The sequence below is a fragment of the Gadus chalcogrammus genome, chromosome 8 (assembly GCF_026213295.1).
Source record: "Gadus chalcogrammus isolate NIFS_2021 chromosome 8, NIFS_Gcha_1.0, whole genome shotgun sequence".
In the NCBI taxonomy this organism is placed as follows: domain Eukaryota; kingdom Metazoa; phylum Chordata; class Actinopteri; order Gadiformes; family Gadidae; genus Gadus; species Gadus chalcogrammus.
The window spans coordinates 3107372-3127704 of NC_079419.1; the positions used below are offsets into that span (position 1 = coordinate 3107372).

Genomic DNA, 20333 nt, shown 5'->3' on the forward strand with positions numbered 1-20333 from the left:
TCTTCTTTATCTGAGCTACGTAGCTTTGTACTCACTCTGGTTTTTCTTTGCCGTGATTTTATTAAAATTTCCATCATTTTATAATCTATAATAAGTATTGAGAGATACGGCTAGCAGCAATGCATCATCTATTGTGAGTCTGTGAGACTTGATAAAGCCTTTTGGCCTTTTGTTGGGTTTTTATGGATGTTTTCCCTTTTAGAAGATATCCTTGAAAAGGTGCAAATAGAAACATGGGCACATTTAGTTTAGCTGAGTTATTATACCTGGAAGGGAGAGCATGGGGGGGGGGGGGGGAGAGAGGGGAGAGAGAGAGAGAGAGAGAGAAGGTTAGAGGGGAGAGAGAGAGAGAGGGAGAGAGAGAGAGAGGGAGAGAGAGAGAGAGAGAGAGAGAGAGAGAGAGAGAGAGAGAGAGAGAGAGAGAGAGAGAGAGACTAGAAGGCTTGTCAAAATGGTTTCTCCCAAAGTGTTTAGAACAAGTTAGCATTTTTTTTTATAACATCACACAACAGACATTTCACTTTTTTCATTCATTCGTGGCCTTTTGATTACATATGCCGGCTAATCGCGACATGCACATTTGTGTGTGTGTGTGTGTGTATGTGTGTAAGTCTGTGAGTGTGTGAGAGAGAGAGAGAGGGGAGGAGGCAGCATGTTTTTTTCGCGTGGTGGTTGTTTTTGAGGGAGGTAGAGGTGGGGGTGGGGGGGGGTCACGGAGGGGAAGGTGGATGTGATGGGATGAGAGGCAGGGGGTGTGACTGTGTGTGTGTGTGTGACTGTGTGTGTCTGTGTGACTGTGTGTGTGTGACTGTGTGTGTGTGACTGTGAATGCGGTCACGGGGAGGGGGGAGGGGGGGGGGGGTGGGGGGTGGGGGGGTCAGTTAAGAAGTATCTATCCATCCATCTACCCCTCATCAGTCCCCAGACCTGAATGGGATCTGGCCCGGCACCACCGTCACCACCGTCACCACCTCCACCAGCTCCACCAGCTCCACCACCTCCACCGTCTCCACCGTCTCCACCGTCACCACCATCACATTGTCATTCATCGGACGGGGACGGAGCCGCGCATGTCATCCCAGCCTATTGTCCAATCAAGGTAACGGGCAACCCTTTCATCGTTATCTCGCTCCCCTCCTTAATGAGCTGGGCTCTGTAATTGGAAATGATTGGGATGCGGAAGGGCACGCCGGCGACAGATAACCACAGAGCTCTCGTCTAATTGCGTGTGATTTCGGGAGCCATCAAAAACTTCTTCAAAAGATTCCCAGTGGCGCTGCAGAGACGGCGTGGTCGGTCGGCGGCGGCGGCAGACTGGGATGCTTCGGGGAACGCGGGGCGCAGAGTTAAAGCCTGCTCGATAGCCATCCTCAGACTAATTGTGCTGCTTTTCATTCGATAACCCCGGTGCTTTGGCTGAGGCTCTCAGTTTAAACTGTACATTATTACCCTGAGGAACGCCAGCGATAAAACGAAACAAAAAGAAGCAATACCCAGATCTTTTTCTTTGGTCGTAATTGATAGTTGGGAACCACACCACACTGTTTGTGAGTGTTTCTCGTTGTGAGTTTGGTGGAGATGGTTCAAGTGTGTTGTATTGTGTGTGTGTGTGTGTGTGTGTGTGTGTGTGTGTGTGTGTGTGTGTGTGTGTGTGTGTGTGTGTGTGTGTGTGTGTGTGTGTGTGTGTGTGTGTGTGTGTGTGTGTGTGTGTGTGTGTGTGTGTGTGTTTGTTTGTGCATGTGTTTGAGAGCATGTCTGTGTGTGTGTGTGTGTGTGTGTGTGTGTGTGTGTGTGTGTGTGTGTGTGTGTGTGTGTGTGTGTGTGTGTGTGTGTGTGTGTGTGTGTGTGTGTGTGTGTGTGTATGGTTGATGAGTACTGTTAAGACGATTGGTTTTCAGCCTAACCAGGACTAGGATGGTGAGTTTGCTTCGAGGTGAATGATCAATGTATGTTTGAGCATGTGAGAATATTAAGAATCAGGGTGTGTATGTAATTAATAGCTCGGGGTAACCCACTCCAGTGGTAGTGGTTTCAAAGTATTTATTTTCTTTCCTCAATTAATTTCTGATTATTATGATGTACGAATTGGATTAGCCAGTATGGGAATGAAAAGTTAATTAAGTTCAAGGCAAAAAGTTGCATAATCAGCTCCATCTTTATTTTAATGTTGGCACAAAAGTAAACATCGCTTTTTAAGGCTTCTGATTGCTTCGGGGCGAATCTAGGATTTAAAGAGCAATCAGACTCTAAAAAAAAACTGCAGGAATGGCACCAACTCTGGTGACACTCGTAACCGCGATAGCTTTTCTCTGATTGGTCGAAATTGGTGAAAGATGTAAAATGACTTTGCCCTACAACAAGCAAAGTCCAAATGTCACCTACTGGTAATCATTTGGATCAAAGGGGTGAAATTGCCTGTTTGTATTAGAAGCAGCATTGATTACATTACCTCTGTTTGACACTACCTCTGTGCTTTGATTTGAGTGTTTACTTTTTAATGGAGAGGCCATTTAATTAGTTTGCCAGTATCCTCCTCTTCTTCTTCTGTGGTATTGTAGATGCAATGTGGCTGTACTTCCTCCGTGTCCCCGCTCTCCTCTCCATACTGGAGTAGAAGTAAGTGTGCTTTCAGGTGTACATCTTCGACCATCATTTAAATAGCTCTGTCTGTGTATCTTCATGGATTATGTGTGCGTGAAAGCTTGTGTTGAAGTTTGTGTAGGCTTAGATGTATTATTTTATTTTTCTTCTTTCTCGAAGTTGGATGCAATTTGATCGGATGAACAAACGATCAAAGCTAATTAAAGATAGGTGTGAGCATACACATTGAATCCACACGCCTCAAGGTTTGCACATAACTTCCGGGTTCTCTCAGCAGTGCTGTTCCCTGATTGGGCGTACAAGCCGGCGTGGTCGCCCGGCTCCAGGCAGGTGCAGCTGTGGCACTTCCTGCTGGAGCTGCTCGGGCGGGGCTCGGGCGGGGCCATCGGCTGGGGCAGTGAGTGGGGGGAGTTTGTGATCCGGGACCCCGAGACCCTGGCCCGACTGTGGGGCGAGAGGAAGGGGAAGCCCCACATGAACTACGACAAGCTGAGCCGGGCTCTGAGGTGAGGGGGCCCACGCACGCACACACACTCACACACAAATGCACGAGCACACACGCACACAAACAAACACAAACACACAAATGCACAAGCACACACGCACACAAACACACACACACTCTTGCGCGAGCACACAGACTTGCAGGCGCACACACACGCACACACACACTCACACTCAAACTCACACACACACACACACACACACACACACACACACACACACACACACACACACACACACACGCACACACACACACACACACACACACACACACACACACACACTCACAATTGCAGGAGCACACACACACACATACACACACACACACACACACACACACACACAACCACACACACATCACACACAATCAGACTTGCGCACACGCACACACAAACACACACAAACAAACATAGAGTTGCAATAAAATACACCCACCGATGTAGTGGATGTGTGGATGGATGTAATCCTTCCATTTAATCCCCGCAAATGCACCCGGAGCACCTTTTGTAAGCATGGTTCAGACAGACATACACACACACACCCACAGACAGACACACACACAAGAAGGTAACAGTATTCCTTAACCTCTGTTGGCTATATTCCAGGTACTACTACAACAAGAGAATCCTGCACAAGACCAAAGGCAAACGCTTCACCTACAAGTTTAACTTCAGCAAGCTCGTCCTGGTCAACTACCCTGGCTTCCAAACGTGCCATCAGGTCATTTCCCCGAGCGCACTTCACGTGTTTCTGTCTCCTCGTGTGTCTGGCTCTCAGGGTAGAACAATTAGGTAGAATAATGGTGATGAACGAGTTTAACGGAAAACAAGCCGCAGCCTGAAGTGTTATCCTTCACTACGGCTGTTCCCCGGTTTAAGCACTTGTACAATCATTGGATGGAAGCAGGTGCCTCTCTATTACAGATGGCAGCTCTTTCCCGTGGCAGAGAGTCAAAGTCAAAGCGAGACAGTGCAAAACAGTCTGCCGCCGTACCAAACAACACCGGGAGACACTTCTTGATCACAAGTGAAATGATTGCAGAAGTCGTCTTGAGCCTCCTCTCATTAATCGGCTCCAGGCATCCACTCAAATCTCCTTTCATTCTCCTTTGTTCTGACGAGGCAGATTTAAACAGAGGATCTCTCTCTCTTCCTCCCCCTCCCTTTCTATCTCTCTCTCCCACTCTCTTTCTCTCTCTCTCTCTCTCTCTCTCTCTCTCCCTCCCCCCACTCTCTCTTTCTTCCTTTCTATCATCTCTCCCACTCCCTACCTCGCTCCCCATCTCTCTCTCTATCTCCCCTCTCTCTCCCTCCCCCCCTCTCTCTACCCTCTCTCCCCCCTCCCCCCCTCTCTCTCTCTCTCTCTCTCTGTCTGTCTGTCTGTCTGTCTTTTCTGCTTACTTAGCAGACAGTATTTAAAAAGCCATGTGTTAGCCTGCATGCATTCGCCAGCCTATACAGGGGGGGGCAGTGTATGCTTGAAATGCAACGCCAGCTCTTGCTTCCACCCCCACCCAGCCCCCCCCCCCCCCCCCCCCCCCTCCCCTCTCCCCGACACACTTTGACAAGGAAAAAGGAAAAAAATAAAACCTTTTGAGGCTGGAAATCGTACTGCGTTTGAATTGAATTGTACCAACGGGAGACCTGGGTTTTGAGTCATTCAGATGAATACTTACAACGTTAAATGAATCACCGGGCCGCTCACTACAGCCAAAAGGAAGCTCAGTCTGGAAGTACGTCATCTTTGGACAAAGATAGATCTCCCGTTTGGTAGCCGGAAATAAAGAGGCCGCTTCATACCCTCTCGATGAAATGAAGAGAATCCTATTTGGTATGTCACCCCGGATTTACACTGACCCCATCTGGGCCATCCCATAATACATTTACACCGGGGCACCAATATCGCACTGATGTATTAGTACATTTCAATGTTCTTCTTCTCTCTGCTATATTCCACATCCACGCGCCCCGGGTCTGAACCCGTCTCCTCTTCCTCCTCCTCCTCCTCCTCCTCTTCCTCCCCCTCCTCCTCCTCTGCCCCCAGCTTCTCCCCAGGGTGCCACTCTCCTTCCCCCCCTTCTCCTCGGAGACCGGCGCCCTTCTGTGCGGAGGAGTGGACCTGCCTCTGGACCGAGGTACGCCTACCGGCCGCGGTCGTCGTTGTACTTCCCCGTGACATGCAAAACCAACCATGCTGGAAACCCATCAGCCACAACAGCAACACGAACATGTGTGCTGAGAATCTATTGTTCAAAATCGAGTGAAGTGCACGTCGATATAGTTATGGTCTTATTATTGCCGTGTTTGTATTAATGTGAATGTGCCGTTTTCAGATTCGTATTCACAGCGTCTTGTTGCACGTTTGGGTGTGCCAGAGATTTGAATAGGTCATCAAGATATCCCACGCTCCCTGTAAAGGCCACAGACTACACACACACTTTGAGACTCACCAAAGTTTTGGAAGAGGGGAAATTAAGACTTTTCCCTCACCAATTAGCAAGATATGAAAATCTGTCAGTTTAGGCAGTGTTCGATGAAATAACCTGGAAACTTTGTCTCAGCTAGACATTAACCCTGAATCCCTGAGTCATTTTATCCAGAAGGTTATCTTACCTTCTATATTGTTCCTGCCTAATACTTCCCCACCTATAAACATCCCCTTGGGCTACATTTGGCCTGATTTCCTTTCATGGAGAAAGTTTTAGTTTTTGGTGTCCTACTTTTAATCTAACGCTTTTAATCTGATATTTTATGACCGGTGCTTAATGTCAAGCATATGCACACAGTGTTGCAGCGGCCTATATAGGTCGACTCCTCCGAATCTCTGTCAGCTGTTATATCAAGCATCTAACAAATAAGTTATATTGCACCTGCATATGTGCTCTGCGTCACATCTTCCATGTCTTTGTTTAACAGGCCTTCAGCCAATGGCGCACCCCTTCTTCCACCCTTACTGCCTGCCTAAGCCAATCCCGTTTGCCCGTGCCCTCCAAGGCCACGCCTCCCCGCAGTCGGCCCCGCCTCTCCCGTGTGCCCACCTCGTGAGAGATCTACGTCTGCCCCTGGGCGCCGCGGCAACGGTTCGCGACGACTTTCTGTCGCCGGGCGGCGGCTGGCCTGCCAAGAGCCTCCCGGGATGGGATCCGAGGAGCTTCGCCAGCGGAGGGAAGGAGAGCGAGGCTCGGAACAAGTGCTTAGGGAGAAGAGCCGAGAAATGATTAAAACCAGGAGATTATTCATATTATTATGAGGGGATGATTGTGAGATAATGGGACGGCGATTCCGAACGACTCCATTAACAGTGGCCTCCTCTTTAAGATATGAAGCGTCCACTTTTATTTTCTTCTTAGGATGTTTGTACAGTGTTACTTTCTCCCCTATAAATAATATAACATAACATTGTATTTCTCATTTAAGAGTTGTATAGGAATGTTGAGGAGAACGTTTATCTTTATAGACCAATAGCTTTTTCATTATGTAACAGGGAATTGCACTTGTAAACAATTAACAACATGCACTTGGGTTTGGGTAAATAAAGCTGTTCTCTCAACTTGAATTATTCAGCTGTTTGTCTTGTCTTCTCTCTCAGTTCCAAGGTTTATGGAGATAAAAACGTTTCAATATATTATGCATTCACAAATACACGATCAAACATTTATGGGAATGGGGACACAAATATCTCTCAGCATCAGGACCAACTCGTTTTTCATCAGTCATTACCACCCCAACACAGCAGGCGGCAGTAGTGCCGGTCCTTCATCATATTTATCACACCGGCTAGGTTTTTCCCGGGAGAAAACAAGTCGTACTTTTGGCGCGGAATATATTATCTTTCTTCCTATTAACTCAGAGCCACCGGAATAATTCACTTGCTGTCTATGGGACCTTGAATTTAACTATTCTAAATCGAATCTTATAGCCACTAATAGCTCAAAGGCAACATGCAGCGAAGCATCGCGTGAGTATATTAGTCATAGCATAATTGTAAGATGTAGCCAGTAAGGAACTAGCACTAGCCAAAGCTGAATCTGCATACGTGTATTGTTCGGTTTGGTGAAGAGGCTTGCTAATGTAGGATAACATATTAGCTATTATAATGCATGACCTGACCAGGGACTGCAGATGTAAACTAGCCTTCACAGCCATCTGTGACGCACACGGAAAAGTTTTGAATATGTAAAGTCAGCCCCTGTAGAAAACAACTACAATTTTAACTCACGGTTATGTTAGAATTTGAGAAATGGAGGTCTAAGGGTACACTCCTTCAGAAACACTTTATCGTAATTTCTCTTAGAATTTGTCTCAAGTTTGGCTTATACATGTCCACCATCATGGCCTGATGATCACATACTCTTATTGTGCTTGTGTTTGGTGGCTCGTCTCCTTCCATCCTCCACGCCAGTTCCTTCTTCCAACCCAAGGGCAAGGAGAAGGATATTAAGAAGAAGCGTGAAGAACCTGTTAAAGAGTAAGTCATGAATGTTCCTCCCTGGTCGTTGGCCTGAGTTGAAAGTAAACAGAGTTGTCGAACGAGTTCTCTTTGTTGATGTCTTGTTGTAAGGAGCACAACAGTATATGAAGTTTTGTCTTGTGACAACTCCGTTAGCGATGCATGACGATTTGGAAACGGTCCTGACATTTCTAAGTTAATAATAGAGGATCCCAAATAACAGGAACCCAAGACAAAAATAGATTTTTTAAAGAATAACAAAAGATTCCACATTCCAAATTTTAAAAAATATTATACATTATGACAATGTAACAATTGCTGATATTTTAGGATTTAATAATAAAGTCCAACACATTTTTTTCTACACATCTGTGCACATTTGGTCATATAGTCACCCATAGCAACACGTTCTTCAGACATGTTTCTGCTCTTGTTTGAGTTTTAAACGGTTCTTTTGTTCCGACCCCAGGCCGGTCAAAAGCCCTCTCAAGGCACAGAATGGGGTCAAGGAAACCGATTCCCCGGTCAAGAAGGTGGTCAAGCGCAGCCGTCAACTCTTGGACAGTGATGACGATGACACGCCCGTAGTGAAAGAGCAGGCACCTCCCAAGGAGAAGGCCCTGCCCAAGGAGAAAGCCCCGCCCAAGGAGAAAGCCCCGCCCAAAGACAAAGCCCCACCCAAAGAGGAGAAGGTAAGGACGCATGGCATTGCTGATTTAAGGCTCTGTTAGAACATACAGTGTAGTCGTCCACAATGCACTCTTTCTTTCATAGTTCAAACTTGATATTCCTCTTTGTGTTTTAATTTTCAAATGCATTCCAATAGAAGGGGTTTTATCACTGGGCCCTAGGCTCAATCAACGTTTTGTTACAGGTGATAGGGACTTACATCAACATCTTTGAGAATGTAACTTAAAGGTGACATGTGTGACCTCCCAGGTGTGAGTGTGGTTAGCCGTTACAAGCCGTTTTTTAAATCTAACTCTTCTGACATCACAAGCGTGTCCACCTAGATGTATGCTGGATAGATCAGTCTACCAGCCTACCCAGTGGACTGTAGCAAATGTTGCTCATCTATCCGTCATACAGCTAGGTTGACACGCCCACCTATGATGTCAGAAGAGGCAGATTTTCAAAGCGGCTTGTAACTGCTAATCACACTCACACCTGGTGGTATAATATGTCACCTTTTTAAAGACAAATATGCACAGGATTCATTGAATATGAAGTGTATACATGAAGGGGCATAACATATTCCGTAATGTCTCTTGCTGGTAAGTGAATGCCAGGTACGCACGTCACAGTAGATGAGCTTTCACTGCGTGGAAAGAGGTTTATCCAGACAGGTTTTATCCAGTATACTCCCAGATAGTCCACCGATAAACCTATTCAATTCAATTCAATTTTATTTGTATAGCCCTTAATCACCATTACAGTCTCAAAGGGCTTAACTGGCCAAATATTTGTGACACCCCCCTTTACCCATGCCCCCACACGGGCAAGAAAAAACTCCCTTGAAATCAGCAAGGAAGAAATCTTGAGAAGAAACGCATAGTAGGGGATCCCTTCTTCCAGGGATGGTCAGGAGTGCAATGGGTGCCATCATTGACATACAGGTAAATACATGCACATCATATTAAAATGGTGATGGGGTTCTGGCCGGTTATCCATGAGGAGAGTCCAGGCATCCAGTCCAGTACCCGAAACACACTAGAACAGACAGAATAGTGAATTAGAACGGAAAAGTACAATTCGAACGGAAAAGTACTACCATAGGTGTAAATTCTGTCAGACTTTGTACAATAACAATGTAACATGAATAACATTGTATTTCTAACCCGGACCTATGTGTCCGGGAGTTTGTCCACGGTTGAAGCTTTAGTTATGGTTCTACTTCGACGCAACTCAGGGGTGTTTACGGACCCCTTACGTCCTTGCGCCTGCCGCGAGGGCCTGACGTGCGCCTTCCAAAAATTGTACCCTTGCGTCGAGGCGAGGGCTGTGATTGGTCCACTCACTAAAGCCCGACGCAGAACCCAAAGAGGTTCACGACTGCGTCGACGCCTCGGCGTGGTCAGCGCATTGCGTCGACGTGGAACCATGACTGAGCCCTAACTCGGACTGGAATACCCCCGTGGCATTTTTGCACCGGCACTTCTGTCCAATCAGGGACACTGATACGCGTGGCATATACCGGTTTAAACGTGTCGAGCCGTGATCCGAGTCGGGTCGTCTCTGATGTCGGGCCAAAGCGAGCCCGCCCCCACAAAGCGGGCAGCCTTGTTGCTGTTCGGAGCGAGAAGACGCCTCTCAAATTGTGGGAATAAAGAGCCATAAAATACAACAAGCAGTGCATTCTGCGGACATATCGCCACTCACGCAGCGAACGAAACGAGTTCCCAACTGCTTAATTTGTTATGATTCGTTAATTCATATAATCATACGGCCTAATTAAAAATGGTTTATGAAGCGCACCGCGTGATTTCAGTCTGACTGCATTCGCCACTGTATATGTACCAGGTTTTGAGCCCACGCCTGCTGTCTGCGTGCAAGGGAACATTTGCATTTCACACCTTGGGCCTCAAGTTACCATGGTGAATAATCCCCTGGGGGTGTTTGCAAGGTAACAATTGTATTTTCCCCCTTCTCAAAGGTTTTCTTTCCATTGGACTAAAGACGTGCCTTGATTTGTTGGCCCAATGTCTTGTTGCCCCTGATTTATTATTAATTACATATAATCACTAATATAATAATATTGCCTTTATCTGGGTTGTTTTGTGTTCAGAATCTGAATCCCCTTTATTCACAGAGGTACAAAACATGCACTAGGCGATTGACTTGCTGCACTTCATGCAGCTCAGCTCAGTACACCACAATAACACAATGCAGGATATGTACAATAAGGTGGGCCAAACAACAGTGGATGCAAGAGGTTCGAGTTGAGTGCAGGGTGTCCGTGCATCCTTAAAAAGTCTTAAAGTCTTAAATTCATGTTTCTAAATTGAAGGCCTTAAAAAATCTTAAATTCGTTACAAATGTCATATGCTGGTCTTAAATACTGTAACGCAAGGTCTTAAATTGGTCGGGGCAGGACTGTTTTATTTTTTTTTCTCGTGGGACTTTTCAGGAAGGACATGTAGAGGCTTCTTTCTTGCTAGCTGCATATATAAACGATTATCTGCGTGCTTGCTAGATAGTCTGCGACAATGGGTTGGTGCAATTTCAAGGACAGTTGGCTGGAAGACGACCGTTTCCAAAGTTGGCTCGCGTCTGTTGCCAACCCCCACCATCGCGTGTTTTAGGCTTGCTGAAACCTGCAGATACCCTGTGAGTGGTGGGTGACAGGGGGCAGAGGGGCAGACTGAGCCTGCCGCGTTGGGGTCTGATTTCTTTCTATATTTTAGAACCAAACATCCTACTCTTGGCTGCGGGACCCATACTGGCCTTTAGGGCTTTGACTTTTGCCCAAAAATCATATTCGAAGTTTGTCTGTTTATTAATATTCTAATATATTCTAATATTTATTAATGATATTTGGACCATTAAACGCCTTCAGTAAGACCTGGATTGGGCTTCGCGAGGTTTGTTTACCGGCGTTGCTATGGTTACCGGTCTTGCGTGTCCCAACGGTTTATTAGGTTTCTAATAAATCGCTGTCTAATCAATACTTCATTCACTGCCTCTTCCGTGGTCATTACAACATTATGAATAGACTGCGTCGGGTTCTCCGACGTCTCTGCCTCTTGGCCTGCCCATAACCGGTTCGATCATTAAGGGCTGCCTAATATTCGTTGAAATTCTTATTTATTTTTTGATATTCTAATTATATTCGAATAACGAAGTTTGGAGTCAAAGCCCTAGTGGCCTTTCATCCAAGATAGCGTCCTCCTCTTCAGACATCATATCCAGGGTGGTGTTCTTCTAAATGGAAGAGGAACACTAGTTCTGGCCATGGGCAGCTGCCATTCACGGGGACAACTGAAACGATACGACTGAAATCATAGAATTGGGAAAAAGCCTGAGGACGACGGGATTATTATGTTTGGGTTCCATACTCTTCTCTTCCTTTTACTCGTCTGGCCCTGCCATCCTATTTTCCAGATGATCTCTTTGGCTCATCCTGTAAATCCTCTGTACAGTCTCGTATTAGCTCTCGCAGGATGCTAGAGAGAGGGAGAGAGCATCTTTCTTTTTATTAAATGAAGCCTTTGCAGCAGAACAGTAAATTGACTTACCTTTCACATCATCAGAATCCAAGTATTGAAAAGCCATGGAAAAATTGTTGTTGAGATGTGTTGTTACCTCCTGTGGATAACATTCTTGTGGATATTCCAAAAAAAATGCTCTCCTTGTCTGCGGATTAGCCCAACAGAGTTATTTCCTGCCTGTTTACATTCATCCACGAGCAGACTCCACTCGCGCTGCCTTGAGCCCTTTGATGTCTGACTCCATCTTGTCCGACCTCAGAATTACATCCTCCACGAAGGTTCCCTGCTGTTCCGAATCGTTAAAAAGTGCATCTTCCATGTTCGGATTCGGGCGGTGGAATAACCGGATGTTTCCGGGGCCCAGCAGTAGCCCCACTGCTCTGCTGTCGGTTTGAAAACTACTTTTCTTTTTAAAAAGCCATCTTCTACGTGCACACTTTCAACAGGATGCGAACAGTACAGCTTCTGGTGTCTTCTGTAAACCTCTGTAATCCTTCTGTAACCTGCTTCTTCTTCACGTAGGTAGAACCGTTACGGCAGCAGGCTCGTGTGGTTTTCTAAGGCCAACCTTTTTTATTGCAAATGCGACGTAAGCCATATTTCTTTGTTTTATGGGTCAAAAATAGAATTTGAAAAGGTAATTTGCGTGAATATAACATTCTGCACGTGACACACCAAGTCAATAATGTTTTCATGAAATTCCTTCCATCCAATAACCATTTAGGCCGGCCTTGACAGTAGTTCAATCAGTTCATCTGTCATGATGTTAATTGTCACAGGACATCTACCACACATAGGAAACACGCGTGTTAACTTTCCATTCTGTTCCATTCAGGTGAACCTGTCAGGTGCGACCTTTTACTGAACAGTTCCCTACGATAATTTATCAAGAATGAGTGTGCAGTCAACAAAAGTCCAACCCATTAATCCAGAGTTTACTAGGCTGATATTTCTCCAGCTAGCCAGGTGTGGCCGGCGCGATGTGGCGCCCACAGCAAATCACGTTTAGAACAGCACAGATCCCCGTTTACAAATCACTTTTACGAACACAGTCAAATTACGTTATTAGGCTGTGATGTCCTGCTCACGCAGCCCAGAATTACCATAAACCGTTTTATGTTTGGCCTTTTTTTATGATTTGTTCATAAAAAAATCACTCCCTCTAGAACATTACTCAGGCTTAAAAAGTTGAGGTGCGACAAGGCCAAAGCACGATAGAGAGTCCTCCCCTCGAATTCAACCGTGTACAGGAAAAGAATAACATTTTCTCCTCGTTAAATCCTATAGCCTGCGATGGCTTATTTGGGTAAGAACTGGAGTCTTTCTAGTTTTCACAGTTCTTTATTTAAGAAAACTGCTTTGGAGAAAAGGCATAAATAAATGATTAATGGAATAAAAAATAAAATGCATAAAAAAATCCACCCCGATATATATGTATGCAACATAGGAGGATAGACACGTTTTAACCGGTTTATTATGCACTCTCAAATATATAGGTCTTTGCTTTTTCGCAGCAATGAATTTATTCAGTCTCTTTGCTGTTGTATTTCAACAGACTGTCGCAACTTTTGCATCGTACAAGACCCCACTGTTCATTATTCTCATTATGCACGTTGCGAAAGTGTTGAAAAGAAAAAGAGAGAATCTGGAAAGTTTCCACGCCTCAGACTTTCCCGTCTTTCTTCCGACTAATCGCCTGAGGCCAGCCGCTATTTCACCTCCTCGGTATCATCCGTTCTCACGTGAGTCTCTCTAATCCAAAACTGATGGAAGAAGAACAGAAGAACCATCTCACGGTGTGGGGGGGGGGGGGGGGGGGTGAAGACGGGTGCTCCTGCCTGCAAAACATCTGACTGAGAAACGACCCAAGCTGCTTATAATGAGATCGCTATGAAACAGTTTGACCGTTGGCCCTTCCTGTCAGCTTTGGTCAGAGATCTTAGGCTCTCATAACCCTGTGTACCCTTTTTTTTTATTCTTTTTTTTTTAATAAAAAATAAAGAGGAGAAAACAGTGTTAATGTCTAGACTGGCAACCCCGGCGCTGACACCGTCTGTTTACGCGACGAGGCCCGCTGTGCTGAGGCTAGAGGTGAGAGAGAGAGAGCGAGAGAGACAGACGAGGTGTCTGGGCTGTGGGTTTGTTCATCCGATTGCTTCATTCTTCGCATGAAGAAAACAAGCGGCAGAAGCTGCAATGTGCATTAACAACCAAGCGCTGCTCCCTAATTGCCCGGGAGACGTTTGTCGGGTTTTCTTCTTCCTGTGACGGGCTGCTCTTGTTTGTTTTGGATAGCGTCGAGAACACTTTCCAAGAGAGTTTTTAGGAGTTGAAACCATACATACACTTTATATAATATAAACCGTTGACTGTCCCAGTGGACGTTAACAATGTACTACCCCCTTCACTGCGCTCCACGGAAGAGTTTTATTTCATGAATAAAGGAAACTCCTTTGGTACTAATCCTATTTATAGCCTTCTCCCTAAACCAGCCGTGATGTACTTTGTGATTTAAGGGATGCATTGGTGGGTGAACTCCTTAACTCAGAACTCTTTCCCTTCCCCCCCCTGTCTAGGAGGAGGCTTTCAAGGCAGTGCCCACCCCGCTCTCTCCATCACCGGCCCCCACCACCCCCTCCACTCCCGTCACCCCGGCAACCCCCGCCTCCTCGGGTACCCCGGGTACCCCCACCTCCATCTCCCCCTCTGGGATCCCCAAGCGCAAAACCGGTGGGTGACCCTTGTGACGCGCTGCGAGGTCTCTGTCGCACTGTTCCAAGTTCCTTCACGTCTGTCTGTCTGTGTCTTGTCCGTCTGTCTTTTTCTGTTGTTCTTTCTTTTTCTGTCTGTCTGCTTCTGTCTGTCTGTCTTTCTTTTTCTGTCTGTCTTTCTTTTTCCGTTTGTCTGTCCGTCTTTCTTTTTCTATCTGTCCTTCGTTTTCTGTCCTTTCTTTTTCTGTCTGTCTTTCTTTTTCTGTCTGTCTTTTTCTGTCTGTCTGTCTGTCTGTCTGTCTGTCTCTCTGTCTTTCTTTTTCTGTCCCTCTGTCTTTCTTTTTCTATCTTTGTCTGTCTAGACTGTCTCTTTCTGTCTTTCTTTCTTTCTGTCCGTCTCTCTATCGTGGTACCTCTCCCCTCTCTAGATCCAAACGTTGCCTGTTAATAAATCCACCTCTGGAGCGTGCAACAGTGTGCAGGCCCTCCTTTCTTCTTCTATCCAATACTACTGTCTAGCACCTGTGGATTTACCTTTGGATGGGCGCACCCCACCGCCTCTCTACCCATACTGGATATATATTTTTGTAATTGCCGTCCAGCGGCCCCCGCGTTGAACCGGTGAACCGGACGGCACCGGATCCATCCATTATTCACAGCGTCCGCTGTGCCGCTGGGCTTAGCGTCCGGCCCCATGGCGGGTCTGTTTGGTTCCTCTCTTCATTTTTTTATGCACACATTTTATTTACCTGGTTTGAGGAAATGCGTCTAATCTAGTCACACCCCCCCCCCCCCCCCCCCCCCCCCCGCCGACTCTGCGGGGGGGGGGGGGGGGGGGGGGGGGGGATGCCAGACCTCCGTTTACTATAATGTTGCCGCGCACAACACGGGTATCGCTTAATAACACCGCGCTGCGCGTTGCCCCACTAAGACAAGGCGCTAAATTGAATTTAACTCGAATTAGGCGTCCACTTCGCGTCGTTGGAGATGTGTAGGGATATTGTTTTACCAGATTAAATGGCATCGCCGGGGCTTGTGATTGATCGGATGAAATGTTCCTCTACCCCCTCATTTCATAACGTTTCACCGAGTGTCGCTGCGTGAACTTAATGACTCCAGGACGCAGTCAGCAGGGAATGCTGCCTTTCATATCAACATGTATTTATACCGGCCCGGGTAACAACAACAACAACAACAACAGCACCACGGTGTCACAGGGAGGAACCCACGAACCGCGTTGCACTAAATCGTGATGAATAGCCTTCCACAACGTTGGCGTGTGGACGTGAGATACGGTTTAGTTCCATGGGATGAGCCTAATCTCTATTGTTCTAATTAACCTATCTGTTTACTTAAATCCTTCACTTGTGTGCCTGTGTCTGCGCCTGTTTGCGTGCGTGTGTAGGCGTCTGCGTGCGCGTGCACGTGTGCCACTACACACATCGGTAAGGAGTGCAAAGCTGCCGCTGTGCACCAGCAACGCACACAATAATGATGGACGTTACATCAGCGCCTTTGGGCTGTGTATTCATTAGCAAAGTAGCTCCTGGTTACGCAGTTCTCTCTGTCTCTCTGTCTGTCTCTCCCTCTTGTCTCTCTCTCCCTCTCCTTTCTCTTGCCCTACTTGTGCAAGGAGTCGTGCCTATTTTTAATTACAGCACTCCCCACTATATGCGACCGATACGTTTCCACACACACACACACACACACACACACACACACACACACACACACACACACACACACACACACACACACACACACACCCCTACACCTTTTGCGTCGTAATCCCTTAATTTGTTCAGTTGTAAAGCAGCCATTGGATTCAATAATTATGAGGAGCCGGGAATTAAGCGTGTCCCCGCCTGTTGGACCGTGCGAGGTAAATGCCAGTGTAGATTGCGTCACTCGGGCCATCCTCAATACGTATTACCGAGCGCTGCAGATTCCTCCCAGTTCCCTGATCATTAACCAAATTGCAACCCAATCGGTGCATACCCCCGTCCCTGCTCTTCTGTCATTTGAACGGCGCCGCCGGTTGCAGTTGATGTTCTTTGCGTGTCATTTATTAGAAGTGACACTCTGTCGGCTGCTATCGGGGAGATGAGTCGACTGCGCTCGAGTCCCTATCAGCTCGTTGAGATCCAAGGCCGCTCCCGGCTCTTTTCTGACCAATCACGGCATCCCTTATCAGATTGGTTCGGGGAAGTCGGCTTGCCGGCCAAGCACAGGTGTGTGCACCACTGCACCTGTGTGCACACGTGTGACTGTTTTTTGTCAGCCAGCCTCAAAATCAGGCTCTGTTCTAATTGCAAATCTCAAATCGTACTTACAGCACCTTTTTAATTAATGTCCGCTATTAATTAACGTGTGTGTTTGTGTGTGCCTGTGTGTGTGTGTGTGTGTGTGTGTGTGTCTAGCGAGGAAGATGTTCCCGAAGCGGAAGCTGAACGAGAGCAGCAGCCCTCTGGGGGGCCACGACGCGGCGGCGGCGGCGGCGGCGGTGGTGGTCCCGGTACCGGGGGCCCCGGAGGAGCAGAAGGAGCGCAGCAGCGAGGGGCCCCTCAGCCAGCCCAGCAAGAGGCCCCGGGTGGAGAGCCCCTCCTCGGGCACCGGCGGTACGTGACCAGTAGGGCCGAACGATTTCGGGGAAATGAGCGGATCGGATTATTGAGACCAGTAGCGCCGTTTAATATTGGATTTGTTTTTTTCTTATTTATTAAGTTCCTTATGTTTTGTATTATTCAGTAAAAAAGCAATAAAACATTCTATAGTATGACGCACAGTAGGTGCGTTTCCATCTCAAATGTGATGCGAATCTTTAGAAAGTTCGCAAAAAAGTAATTCGAATTAGGTGCGTTCCCATCAAGTGGTTGCAGCGGAATCGGGTGATGACGATACACGTTGATGTCGGCAGGGTTGCTATGGCCGGTCGTTATGCGCAAATCGGAAAGACTGTCAGTCCTGTGGGATCAAAGTTCGCTGCGTCACAGCTGTTTCGAAAAGTGTCTTTCCATCTCCCATTTTGCGAATTTACTCTGTTTCGCATTTCTCTAAAACCACCTCAAGCAAGCGGATAAACTTTTTTGCGAATTAGAGGATTTTGATGCGAATTTTGGTGTTTCCATCACCGTTTACTGATTCGATACTTCAAAGTTCGCATTAAATTAGGGGGATGGAAACGCACCTAGTATAACACAACTTTTGAAGCAGTCAACATCTAAACGGCTTTCCTTTAGGCCAGGCCGATGTGGTGAGATGAATTGATATCATCACATCTTTATTTAACTTTTGAATTGTGAAAGAAAAAGGTCTATAAATCATACTGATCTCCAGTCAGTGACGGTAACAAATCCCCCCAAAAATATATATTAGAGCTGTCAAGCGATTAAAATATTTAATCGTGATTAATCGCATTAATGTCATAGTTAACTCACGATTAATCGCGATTAATCGCAAATTCTTTTTCTATGCTAAATATCCCTTGATTTTTTTGTCCCATAATTCTTCTCATTTTAATTCTCTTATCAACATGGTGAAGTGCATCGGCTTGTCTTGTGCAAATGATTTTTTATTGATAACAACATTGGCATATACTGATCAAAACAGGACGATACAAAAAAAGAGCCTATAGTGCAATTAAACGACTGCTTTGAACAAATGTCATTTGAACATAGCAGTCAGGCTACTGCTTCTTTGTTTTGAGCCAAAGAAAAAAAAAAAAAAAAAAGTTTTTTTTTTTTTTTTGTAAATAAAATATTTGCGTTAATCGCGTGATAATTTTTTTAACGCCGTTAAAATTGGTTTGCGTTAACGCCGTTAATAACGCGTTTAACTGACAGCTCTAATATATATATATCATATAATATAGTTTTTATGTATTTTTTAACGCAGCCTTTGTGATTTGCATATTTTGTTATATATTGTCCATATTGGGGCCAGAATTCGGATCGGATAGTATCGATGTCGGATATTGTTTAATTCTTATTTTTATCTTGACGTTCGTATTCGTTCTGAGCCGGGACTCTCCTCCAACGGTTGTTTTTGTGGAATCACGGCAATCTATATTGAAAATAAATTAAAAAAATAGGCTGATTTATGGACATAACAAATGCACCCTCGTTATTTTATTAAAATACTTTGTGTTTTCGCAAATGCTAACGTGAATGTAAATGTATGCAAATTTCCGAATTTAATTAAGTCAAATTAACAAATTACCATAAACATACATACATATATTGCATGATGACATGCTGCTTAATTAACTCAAGCTCTTCCCCCCCCATCCCCACGTTGTATTTTTTTTATTAAGCCCCATTTATTATTTCTGGACAGGACTAAATTGTGTGTGTGTGTGTGTGTGTGTGTGTGTGTGTGTGTGTGTGTGTGTGTGTGTGTGTGTGTGTGTGTGTGTGTGTGTGTGTGTGTGTGTGTGTGTGTGTGTGTGTGTGTGTGTGTGTGTGTGTGTGTGTGTGTGTGTGTGTGTGTGATGTCCATACTTCGTTGACCAAGCTGTAAAAGCCCAAATTCTCAGCGCCTGCACTTTTATTTGTTTCGCCCCCTCCTCCCCGCCCACACGGCCCTCTTGATCCGCAGCGGCCCCCGCTTGCCCCCCCCCCCCCCCCCTTAGAAAACGACAAGATGCATTTAACGAGTGAAGGCCCAGCGGTTACCCGGCAAAGCGATCTTTATGCAACATCCCCTCGCTTTCACTGTCCGCCTGAAACGGGCGCAGAGAAAGGCAGAGCCCCTCAATGCTGCCCTTTTTGTGAGGCTCCTGGCATTTATCGTCCTCGTGCTTTTTCTTCTCTTTTTTACAATGTCTCCCCCCCCCCCCCCCACCCCCACCCCGGCCCCCATCCCGGCCCCGTCGCCGAGCAGGAAAAGGTGATGAGGCGATGGAGGTACAGGCCGCCGCCGAGGAAGAAAAGACGGAGGAGGAGGAGGAGGAGGCAGCGACTGAGACGGATGTGGCAGCAGCGCGGGACGGCGCGGGAGAAAAGGGTGAGCTGGCGGCTGAAGGGAGGAAAGGAGCGGAGGTGAAGAAGGAGGAGAGCGAGCAGCGACAGGAGGATGAAGAGGAGGAGGAGGAGGAGGAGGAGGAGGAGGGGAAGAAAGAGAAGAAAAAGGCAAAGGGAGCGAAGGATGAAAAGAGGGCCGGAGAGGAGAAAGGGCCCGCCGACACCAGGCAGCAGAAGAAGACGAAGACTAAGAAGACGACAGCGCGGAAGAAGAGCGAGGAAGAGGGGGAGGAGGAGGAGGAGGAAGAGCGACGGGCTGAAAAGGACAGCGCCAAGAGCCCACGGACTCAAGCCGCCAAGGAGCGTAAGGAGGCGAAAGAACAGGGAGCAGATAAGGACTTGGCCAAGAAAGCCGCCATCAGCAGTTTCTTTGGTGAGCCAGCGGAATTAGCATTTTCCTGCACGGGTGCACACATCTGGACACACTGCATGTGTGTGTGAGTCTGTGTTTGTTTGTGTGGACAAACAGTTGTGTGTGTGTGTGTGTGTGTGTGTGTGTGTGTGTGTGTGAGTCCGTTTTATGCGCGCGTGTCCGTGTCCAGAATCAGGCTACACTTTAGAACAGATGGCGCTCACACCCTTACACACACCGACACGCACCAGCAACACAACAGCATTTTTGGTATTATGTTTATTTTTCTTTCCGTTTGATGTTTCCCCGCAGCACCCAGGAAAGCGGCGGTCAAGGTGGAGAAGGTGGAGAAGGTGGAGAAGCTGGAGGAGACGAGTGAGGGAGAAAAGGGGGAGGTGGCGGGTGTGAAGAAGAAAGAGCCAGAGAAGGCCTCAGTGGACGATGTCAAAGATAAGAAAGGGTAAAAGCGCGCGCCTTTATTAGTCCG

The 20333-nt window shown here is 46.6% G+C and overlaps 1 protein-coding gene across 1 annotated transcript in view; it reads left to right on the plus strand.

Moving 5' to 3' along the window:
- Positions 1-6864: 6864 nt before the first annotated feature.
- lig1 (ligase I, DNA, ATP-dependent) overlaps positions 6865-20333 on the plus strand; it is a 39865-nt gene continuing 26396 nt past the window's right edge. The window contains exons 1-7 of the mRNA XM_056596027.1: positions 6865-7062; positions 7507-7572; positions 8024-8246; positions 14339-14492; positions 16894-17091; positions 19355-19867; positions 20159-20306. Coding sequence (XP_056452002.1) covers positions 7046-7062; positions 7507-7572; positions 8024-8246; positions 14339-14492; positions 16894-17091; positions 19355-19867; positions 20159-20306 — 1319 coding nt within the window. The 5' untranslated portion in view covers positions 6865-7045. The remainder of the gene's footprint in view (positions 7063-7506; positions 7573-8023; positions 8247-14338; positions 14493-16893; positions 17092-19354; positions 19868-20158; positions 20307-20333) is intronic.